Genomic DNA, 10,744 nt, shown 5'->3' on the forward strand with positions numbered 1-10,744 from the left:
AGCCTTTGTGATCCCCCCTTAGGGATTCCCAGATATGACTGAGAGCCTAGAGCTTTCCCACAGTGACTGGGGAAGAGCCACTAAACTGTGCGTGGCAGGCAACGTTTCATCTTGGCCTCGCACAGCTCCCGGACAGCGTAAAGGCCCGCCACAGAGTAACACACCGCCTACAGGAGAGACGCGGTGACCTCCGGTCCGGCCACTTCCTCGGGCCAGAGAGGGTGACTTGAGAGATGAGGGACTGAAGGATTCACACGTCACACTGGAGCCTGGGCCGGGTCACTCTTTAATGTCATCTGGGGAGGGAGCTGAACCCAAAAGGCGGTTACTTCTGGGTGGGGTCCACCACCTTTCCCACGAAGAGGGGGCTCTTGGTGTTTCTATCATAGATGATGACGAGGAAGGGGCTGTTGAAGTCGACCCCTGGCGGCATTGACATGGGGATGGCTTCCAGAACCGTGGTCCCAGCAGCTTCCGTCCCTTTCTCGTCGATGGTCAGCACAGCCTTATGCAGCCCCTGCGGGGAGAGAGCACATGGGTCTGTTCTGAGCAGGGCTGTCCCCTCCCCCAGCCTGCGAGCAAGGCCAGAGGAAGGGACCGGGACCCAGGGAGGGGCTCACTGGGGCCTTCCTCCGCCCGGCCTGTCCTGCCCTGTCCACGGCCTTCCTCCCTGCAGGCAACACACAGGCCTTCACCGCCTTCTCCAGGCCTTGCCTGACTCCACCAGCGGACCCTACTTCTCCGTCCTCACCAACCTTCTCAGCCTCGCTGGGAAGCAGCCCCCAACCCCAGCAGGGACACCGCCCACGGACCCCAGGGACAACTCACCTTGGACAGCTTCAGGGGCTCTTTCTCCGTGATCCCCGAGAGCTCAGCCTCATTGCTGAAGACTTTGGTGATGCCCATTTTGCTCAGGACGGTTTTCAGATCGTAGGTTCCAGAAATGGACATTTTGGGCAAACGTAAACTGGCAGACCTGTCACGAGGGTTAGGAAACAAAGGGGTTTCACACATCGAGTGTCTCGTTTCTGGCTGTTTCTCCCGCTCAGCGGCTCCTCTCCCTCCCACACGAGGCCTGGGGGTGTTCATGGGTTTATTCTATTTCTCATTCCTCCAGCTCCTGGGGCCAGAGAATGTAGAGTCACAGGGATGGGCTTGTCCTGCAAAGTCTCAGGGGCTGCCTCCTGCTTCCTCTGAGGGGCCCTCTGGGCACTCCCCTGGGGAGCTCTTAGCACACTGTCCTGCAGGGTTAGGTCCCCCCAGACAGGGACTTCTCCAGGGGGACCTTGGGGTGTGGGGCGGGTACTGAGGGACATTTGCTCGGTGAGGCAGGTGCGAGTGCCCGGGCTGAATGTTCAGCTCTCCCTTCCCAGGGAGACAACGTGTGGTCCCAAGAAGGGTCTGCCAGCTGAGCTGATGGGCACGGAGTCCCCCCGTGAGCTGTTCTAGGTTCTGCCCTGTCCTGTTCTCCTTCCTCAGCCTCTGGTGCAGGGAGTGCAGGGGTGAGTTGAGGAGAGGGGTAGAAGTCTTAAAAAACTGTTATTTTAATTTTAACCTTATTTTCTTTTGTATTTTCATATTCATTTATGTATGTATATGTCTATTATGTCTTCTTCTGGATATTAATTTTATTTCTTAATTCCAATTTTAACTTCTGTGGTTATTTTTCTATGATCCTGTTGCATACATTTATACATGGATGTGTGTTTTGGAGTGTCCCCAATAAACTAGCTCCCGAGGGCTTGGGTGTCCTGTGACTACGGAGTTTCGCACGAATCCGGGCTGTGCGCTCACATATCATTTCACGGTGGGGACCTCATCCACCCGCACTGGTCTGGTGACAGAGGAACCCAAGCCCACCTGGGCCTTTGCTTCTCTGGTCCCCAGGCGGGCTCTCCCCCGTCTAGCCCTGACTGTCCCTCCTCTAACTTCACCTGCACTGCGCCCCTTGCCAGAAGCCACTTCTCCCTTCTCGGCTCTCCAGGGCACCTGCTGGCGTGTCTCACCCTGCTCCGGGCGCTGACACAGGGAATGGGCAGTGTCCGTGGCGGTGGTGGGCGGGGGAGTCCCCAAGGACACAGGACTTTGGCTTCCTCCCCGTGGGCCCCGTCCCTCTCACGGAGCCTGACCGGTGCGGTATGAGTGACACGAGACTGTGTCTGGGACAGCAGGTCACGTGCAGTTGTGCGGCCCACGGGATGGGGGCCGGGCCCGACGTGGCAGCACCCAGATTGCTCTCCGGTTTGAGCATCACCTGGTGTGTCTGTGTTCCAGGAACTTGGCCAGGACTTCCTTGGTCAGCGTGTCCTCCAGCTGCTGCATCTTGCCCTGGTCGGGGAGGAGGAAGATGGCGGTGGCATTGCCCACGTAGTCCATGAGCAGCACCCAGCTGGACAGCTTTTCGCAGTGGTGGACGTCGAACATGCCCAGGCGACTCATCATGGGCACCTGGACCGTGGTGTGCTCGTCCACGTGGAAGTCCTCCACCGAGGTGTGCTCCGCCTCGAAGGGCTTCTCCCATTTGCCTGGAGAGAAGGGAAGGTGGCATCAGCCAGAGATGGGAGAGGGTTTGGATAATACGGGGGGATGAGAACGCCTGAGCCCCCTTGCTGAGATCCTTCTCTTTGAACCTGTTTCACCATCTGTAAACGGGGCTGCAGTGAAGTCTGCTGAAAGGGCTCTTGTGAGGACAGTGCAAGACCCGAGTAGGATCCAGAATGTCTACTGTACGGGGGCTAAGGGCTGCCACGCTGGGTGTGCAGAGCGAGCATTTCCCCTCGTATTTCATGCTTGCTTCTTTGAGGGCGGCTTGGGAGAGTCTGCATGAAAATGATGGACATCAGTCCTACTCGGCACCTCCCTGTCCGAGTCTCCCTGCCCCTTGTTAGCGGGCGGTTCTCATCACTCAGGGACTCACTGTCGCCCCCACTCAAAGGCTTCCCTGGATCACCGTGCAGGATGCAGGTGCCTGGGCAGCCCCTCCCCCACTCCCCACCCCCCCCACTCCAAGACAGCGGCACCATCCGGGCAAGTCAGAGTGGAAGGCTGCCCTGGGGACTCCTGCGCCCAACTCTGCCATTGGACGGAGATGGAGACTGAGGCTGGAAAGGGGCCAGACCCGCCAGAAGCCCCGTAGCAGAGCTGGGACCTAAGATGTGCGGACTCTGGCCCTGGGCTCTCCGTTGCACTATCATCTCCAGAGCGAGGGGCCGGCACAGTGAAGGAGGCCACCCTGGCCTCGCTCTCACCTCCCCCCCACCCAGGCCATCTCTGTGGGCTGTTCCACAACCTTAGAGTGCCCTCTGCGGCCCCCCAGAACCCCCACATTGCCATCCCTCAGGGCGGAGACCAGGCTGAGATTTAAGTTCGGTTGAGGCCCTGCCGTGTGAGCCTGTGGCCCCGTGTCCTGTGTAACTTGTTCAGTCCTCACAGAAACCTGACCACAAGGGTGTCATTATGTCCCCATTACAGAGGGGAAACCTCAAAGTGGTGTGATGACTTTCCCCCAGTCAAGCAGCTCATAATCGGTAGGAGAAGGATTCCAACCCTGGTGTTTCTGACTCGAAAGCTGTCCCTCCTTCCACTGCACCGGAGTTTTCAGAAATTGTGTTCCAAGAAACCCCATTCCCTTCATACACTCTGCTAAAAATGCCTATTTTACCTCCTTCCCTGGAAGGGATCAGCAAGGCACACTAGAACATTAAAGGCTCTGAAAATCCTGCAGAGAAAGTGATGATTTGACTGTCTCACCCATCATCACCTGACCTGAGTTGATCATGGAAAGTCTGACCGTGGTTGTGTGTGGGAAACCAAATAACACATGCGGAGACACACTGCCCTACTCATCCTGCACTGCTACAGAAATTTAACAAGTGCGTGTTTGAGAATATTTTTGGATGTTTTTGTGGGAAACAGCTCAGGGCGGTGTTGCAACCTTACCTTTAAAGAAAATGTAATTCACCAGAGCAAAAACTGTGGCTTTGTCAAGATCTTGGACCAAATCCACAATTTTTCCTTGGGTTCCCTTCTCTACATAATCGTTGATCTGTTTCTTGGCCGCCTCGGTGTCCCCGAAGTTGATGGAGAAGGCTTCTGAGTGGTACAGGCTCTTGACATCCTCCAAAAACTTATTCAATAGCTTAATGTTCTCAGAGATGAAGAGACCATTGCCAGCGGTCAGCTGTAGCTGGTTGTCGGGGTGGTTCAGGGTGTGAAGGAGTTGCTGGAAGGCTCGGTGGACCTCACCCTCTGCTCTCTCAGTGAGGTTGAAACCGAGGCCCTTCATGATCTGGGAGTGAGTGTCGCCCTTGGCCCCCAGAGAGAGCAACGCAAAGGCCGTAGCGATGCTCACGGGGGAGAAGAAGATGTTGGTTTTGTTGGACTCATGAGCCACCTGGCGATACATGCTGAAGGCGAAGTCGGCCAGGTTCGGGGCGATCTTGTGGCAGGCTGGCTCCGCGTGGTCCTCGTGATCGTGCTGGGAAGCATCGGTGTCCTGGACAGCGTCTCCCTGGAGACCCTCAGCCAGGGAGCGGGGGGCCAGGCAGCACAGCCCCGCCAGCAGGAGGAGGCCCCAGGTGATGGAGGATGGCATGGTCCTGCAAGAGAGGGAGGAGGGGCAGCACACCCGAGTCAGGCCACACGGCGAGTCCCCTGGCCGCTGACTGACCCCAAGGGGAGCATCCAGAATTTACTAAAACCCCTACTGTGTGCTGGCCCCGGGCCAAGCCCTCTCCTGAGTCCCCATCAAAGAAGGACTGAACAGTAGCAAGGACTTTACAGGGCTCACCACGTGCCGAGCCCCATTCTAGGCACTTGGCTGTCTCATCTCATTGCCCTCTTGTGATGACCTATGACCTAGGGCACGGGACCATTGTCCATTCACAGAGGAGGAGACCGAAGGCCAGAGAGATTGAAGTCACCTGCCCAAGACCCTAGAGCAGGAAAGTAGCAGGAGCAAAATCACAGACCCGAGCCGTGTGGGTGGGAGTCCGTGCTCTTGATGGCTGCCCTACCCCTGCCATGGCCCTGTGTACAGGTGTCACAGCCCCTGTCTTGCATAAGGGGAAACTGAGGCACAATGAGCATAAGAGACTTGTGCACAACTACCCGGGAATCTGGCCAGTTCAGGCTCAGGTACAATTTGGTGTGAAATGGGAACATTTCCACTGACTCCTTTTATTTAATGGACATGAGGCTGCTGCCCAGAGGGGGTAAGATTCTGCCCAGTGACACACAGCCAGAGCCCATGGAGCTGCAAGGCTGTCCCCACTCACCACTCACGGTGAGCCTCAGCCCCCAGCAGTACCGCCTGAGCCGAACGGCAGCCCCACACGTGTCTGCGGCCTCAGCCACACGAATGGGTTGCGGTCCCTGCAGTCAGCTTACCTCCCATCCTTGTCACCACCCATGTCCCAGCTCTGGGTTTGGCAACGATGGGGGCAGTAGACTCCGATTTCTCCAGTAAGTTGGGGGTCGTGTGCTTGTGTGTGGGGTGGGGTGTAGGAGTTGAGAAAACATCTCTTTTTCAGACAGCCCTGAGTTCTAATGTGGGCTCTGTCACTATCAGCCGTGTGACCCAGGACAGGCTACTCGGTCTCCCTGGTTCTCATTCTGCCTCATATAGAAAGTAAGGGCATTGGGAGAATTTCACGAAATAAGTCCCTGCACCAGACCTCACACTGACCGGGTCTAGAAGCTGGTAGGGGTTGCAAATCAGAAGCCGCCGGAGGGCAGGCAGTGGAAGGACGCGTGTTCCGTGGCTCCCAGATGGGCCCCTGCCTCGGGCCACCAGTCTGCACCCCCTAAGTACAACCTGCTCCCCTCACAGATGGGGAAACTGAGGTCCAAGCAGAGGAGAGTGTGCCTGCAGCCACATAGCTCTCTATTTCTCATGGAACTAAACTCATCAAGCTAGTAAAACACAAAGACAAAGGAGTCCTTGAACTTGGAATTTGAAAACCTGAGGGGAAGGAGCTGGAAATGAGAAAGTCTATCCTCGCAGACTTTTAAAAGTTTCTTTTGAATCAAACCATGAAATGAAGCAGGACCCTGGTTTCTCTTTGCCGCCCTTTTTCTGGCCTTCGTGCCTCTAAGTAATCCAAACGTGACAGACCGCGTGTTACGTAATACGTGTTTATGTTTTTCTTACACTAGCCCGCACTGGCTCGGTAGATTTCCACCTCCCTCGGCTCCTCTCCGCGTCCCCTCTGGGGCTTGCTGCGGGCCTTCACGGTTTGGGTTTGCAGTAACCCCTCGTCTTTGCGGGGCTCAGAGATCATGAGAGATTTGGGCCTCTGCCGGGGCAGGGGGGAGGGGGACTAAATATGCCAGTGGCCTCAGGGGCTGTGGCTTCCAGCCCTGATGGGACCACTGGCATCCCCTTGGCCTTGGGCAAGCAAGTCCCCAGCTGTCAAAGTCGAGGTGGGGGAAGACCATAACGAGTTTCCCCTGTACTAACACTGGATTTTCAATTAGAAGGTATTTGGGTTTGGTAGAGCAAAATGGATTGAGACTCCCGTGGGGGTGCAGGGGTGGGTGGGGTGCCCTCTCCCTCCAAGGGCTGCGGGCCCGGGCTGAGCTGGGGAGGGGTCCCAGCGGTGCTGAGCACACTCATCTCGGTGGGTGTAACATCACCCATTCTGACTCTTTCTTTTTACAGTAAAAGGTCTGAGGCCCAGAGAGGGTCAGAGCTTTGCCAAGGCCACACACCGAATCAGCGACAAAGCTGGAACGAGTCTTGGTTTTCCCGCCACTTGAACTGCAGCCGGACACAGCCGTGTCCGCTGCTCTCAGACTCTGTGAATGCCAGAACTGAGCCCCGAGGGACCTTCACATTGGGCTTGGGCCTCCTGTCGGCTTCCTTTTGCCTCTCAATTATTCCTTTAGGGCCCCCAAGCTTCTGCTTTCTCCATGCCCTTCTATCAAAGGCTGCACCCTGCACCCCCGAAGCCTCATGCTGGGGAAGGCAACGGAGTGGACAAAGTGGACGGTGAAGCACCCAGCGACGCCGCCACTGCTCAGCCGTGAACTGCCTCTGAGTTTGGAGAAGTGTAAATTCGATTCTCCGAGTTACGTATTGCCTCTTAGCTGGTGAACCCTGTGCCGAGCGCACACCAGCACCAGCATCGCCGTCCCGGTCATCACACCCAGTAAACAGCAGGTGTTTTATGTGCACTCATCTAATGTCCCCTCAACGCTTACCCTGTGGAGCGGGAATGATTATCAGCCCCATTTTATAGATGGAGAAATTGAGGCCTCCAGCGGTTGAGCAACTTACTGAAAACCACAGACCTGGTGGCTTATGAATCTGGGATTTAATCTCGGGCATTTTGATTCCAGAACTCAGCATTCAGTCCTTCTGTTTACAAAGCTGAAGCCAGAGACCTTGACACAGAAAATGCTTGGAAGGGGTCGGGCTAAATGAAGAAGGGGCAGCACCGCATGTGGCTCAGGCCAGCGGCTCTGAGGCCACAATGCCTGAGTTCAATTCCATAGCAGCTGTGTGACCTCGCACAGGTTAATTAACCTTTCTGAACCTCCGTTTCCTGGAGATGACAAGGGTGCACTTCCTCACAGAGCTGTTGTGCAAATTTAATATGTACAAAGTGCCAAGAAATGCTTGACACAAAGCCAACTGTCGGCAGCCTTCGCTGCTATCGATAGCGTTATGGATTTTTGGAGTGCCACATGGGAGTCTAGTGGCCTTGGCCTTGGTCATCTTTGTGGCCCCCATCTCCAAGAACTGATGACAGAAAAATTATATCCTTCCCATGCTCCAGAGATCAAGGCTGGGGGCCAGGGACGGGTGAGAGGAATGAGGGCAAAGCTTGTCTACAGTTTATCTAAGAGGACAGAGAGGTTGAGCAGTGGTCCAGGGTCACCCAGCATCAAAGGGGCCTCGAGGCCAGCCCAGCTGGGTTTCTCCCATTGCCCAGCTGACTCCTAAGACTCAGGAGAATTATGTTGGTGGGAGGAAGAGATTTGGGAGGGTGAATTCTGGAGCTAGGTGACCCCAGTTGGAATCCTGGAGAGTGTGAAATTTGGGGCAAGTTATGAGCCTCTCTGTTCCTCATTTCCTTATCTGTAAAATGGGAGTAATCTCAGTAACCACCTCAGAAGTTTGCTCTAAGCCTCGGGTGGCAGAGCGCCTGTAAGGAGCTCAGCAGCCAGCTGGCTAGAGCAAGGGCTCAGCAGCACAGCTGAAAGCCTGGGCCGGGGCCCCTCCAGGGTTTCCCATCTTCCACTGCGCACAAGGGCGCTGAGACCCAATGAGCACAGGGGGGCCCAGCACGGTTTTGTTCTGGGCGTCTCTGCAGAGGATGGAGCCCCGATGAGTGGCTGGAACTCTGGGCTCTGGTCCCACCCGGCTTTCCAGAAGGTCCCTATGGGAACCTGGGTTCCCCAGTGTATTCACCAGTAGGTCCTGGGGAGGCCCCGGGGGCAAGCTTGGGAGTGGAAAGGGACCTCCGGGCTGCTGTTGCCATGACGACAGGGGGTCCAGCCCCAGCCTGTTCCACCCTCCCTGCATCCCCGGGACCTGTCCGGCGGCACAGGGGCCCGCCCAGCGGCACAGGGGCCCCGACGCCTCTCCGGAGGCTCTCCCCAGTGGAAGGCATACTTACAGTTACTGTCCCAGGCCGGGGCCGGTGACCAAGGCTGAGGAGACCGAGCCTTGTTCTGGTTCCTATTTAAGCCGTGGACTCACAGGGATGACGGGGGAGGTTGCTGGTGAATATTAACTAAGGTCACCCCAGTTATCGGAGGAGCAAACAGGGACTAAGTCCAGAGGCCACCGCTGAGCTGCCCACCCGCGCCACCCGTACGCGCCCTGCCCAGGCAGCCCACGGCCCTCTGTCCTGTCTACCAAAGGGAGTCATTGTACCCAGCTCATAAACCGTGGCGTCCTGCATCCACGGAGAGGTGGCATGACTCAGGCACTCTTGGGGTTAGCATTCCTTGGGTGGCCTACCCTCCCACTGGGGAATTCCCACTGGCTGCCCCAGCAAGAGCTGCGCTTTACCCAACCACCTTGAGATGGCTGCTGCTGGAGACGCAGTGAGCTTGGGAGGGGGCAGGGAAGTGAAAACGCCTTTGGCAGAGAAGGAAACGGAGGTCCAGAGTGGAGAGGCTGCTCATTCATAGTTACCAAGCTAGCCCCAGCTATGAACTCTGACAATTCTCCCGAGAAGGAATACAGGCCATGACCCAGGCTGACACAGCCGCTTTGGGCTGGCACGGGTGGCCAGGGGCACAGACCAGGGGTCAGATGGTAAATATGTAAAGCAGGGCTGTGCTATTTCAGACAAGCGTCTTCACCTCTCCGAACCAGGAGGTGGTTTCGTCCGCATCGGAGGGGTTTGGAAGTCCCACTCCCTAGCACGGTTGTCAGGGATGTGCACAATAACTTCTGTAAAGTGCCCGGCACACAGTGGGCTTTTTATTTGGGTCTGCTCAGCCAGGCTCTCCGGGCTTCTCTGGGCAGGACGAGGCTGAATTCTCGGCCAGCCTCGGCCTATTACTGTGTCCACTGGGTGTGGCTCCCAGCAGAGGAATGCGATCCACATACTGCTTGAATTTTCCTGGGAAGGTGGCCCTGTTCTGGGGCTAATGCAGGTCCCCGGGGTGCTGGCGGTGGGGGAGGTGGTGGTACAGGCTTGAGACTGGCTGGGCCTCGCTTGACTGCGATTTCTCTAAAAACCTAAGGCAGACCACCTCCCTCTCTGTGCGCTCCGCCGGAGCGCGGCACATGGTGGGTGCTCTATAGCTATTTGATGGCGTGGCAGAGTGCAGTTTTGTCCCTTCTCTCATTCCTCTGGTCCCAAATGTGGGACTGTGCCAGGTGAATGGCCTGCAGCTTCCTTGGCTACATAGGTTCAGACCTGAGAACCCAGCTCCCCTATTCACTGACCATGAGATCTCAGACAAGCTGTTCCACCGCCCTGTGCCTCAGTTCCCCCACCTGTAAAATGAGGATTGCAGCAGTACCCACCTTGTTGGGCTGCTATGAGGATTGAATGCAACAGTTCTGGGTAAGCTCAGAGTCCAGTGCTGGGTGTGCACAGCGAGCCCTTTATGATGTGGTCCTACCTGTGCCAGTGGGCCTCCCTGGTGTCACTGCGGGAGGGGGGCCTTCCAGGAATGCCCCCAAGGCTTCTCCCATCCAGTGCTCTCAGTGACCCTGGGAGGGGAGTATGTACCACCCGCCAGACAAGAGCAGGAAGGAGCTCGGAGAGAGTAGGATTCCCCGCTCCCATTCTGACCCCCCAGTTCCACAATCTGGCTTCAGGCTCTTTCCCCCCAGCTGGCCGGATGGGCTTCTCCCCATCGGGCCTCTACATCCCCTCACAACGCAGAGAGCTGGTTGACTGAGGTGAGGCCTGACCTCCTTACCTCCTGGGCATCTCTTCCTCTCCCCATGCCTCAGTTTCTCCGTCTGTACAATGACCTCCCTCCAAACCCAGCTGCCCCTCCCGCCTCCCACAGTGGATGGGCAATGCCAAGTGCTCCACCTTCCACGCCGTTGCCAAGCTTGGCTCCCTCAGCCCATGGCGTCTGGGCTGGTGGGAGGGCACTGCCCTACGCCCCCTCTACCTCCAATCCTCGAGCTGCGGTGGCCTCCACACCTCCTACAGTGTCCTGCCTCCTCCTCTTCCTCCTCCTTCTCTGGGACTCTGTACGCACCCTGAGCAGGGCACAGTCTCTGCCGGCCTTGGAGGAAGGAGGCTCTGGGTGTCAGAGGCAG

The 10,744-nt window shown here is 56.9% G+C and overlaps 1 protein-coding gene across 2 annotated transcripts; it reads right to left on the bottom strand.

Moving 5' to 3' along the window:
• Window positions 1-268: 268 nt before the first annotated feature.
• On the bottom strand, window positions 269-10,667 carry LOC123803945 (alpha-1-antitrypsin). Of its 2 annotated transcripts, none has more exons than XM_045815797.2 (5): window positions 10,594-10,667; window positions 3,940-4,598; window positions 2,255-2,525; window positions 829-976; window positions 269-517 (listed from the first exon to the last, which is right to left on the bottom strand). In XM_045815797.2, exons 2-5 carry the CDS (start codon window positions 4,592-4,594, stop codon window positions 326-328), a joined length of 1,266 nt encoding a protein of 421 aa, XP_045671753.1. In that variant the 5' UTR covers window positions 4,595-4,598; window positions 10,594-10,667; the 3' UTR covers window positions 269-325. The 2 variants fall into 2 exon arrangements, with proteins under 2 accessions (XP_045671753.1, XP_045671752.1); XM_045815796.2 differs by lacking the exon at window positions 10,594-10,667 and adding an exon at window positions 8,625-8,727.
• Between the last annotated feature and the right edge of the window lie 77 nt (window positions 10,668-10,744).

Source organism: Ursus americanus, chromosome 26 (assembly GCF_024610735.1).
Source record: "Ursus americanus isolate L20-20 chromosome 26, mUrsAme1.1.p, whole genome shotgun sequence".
NCBI classification, from domain to species: Eukaryota; Metazoa; Chordata; class Mammalia; order Carnivora; family Ursidae; genus Ursus; species Ursus americanus.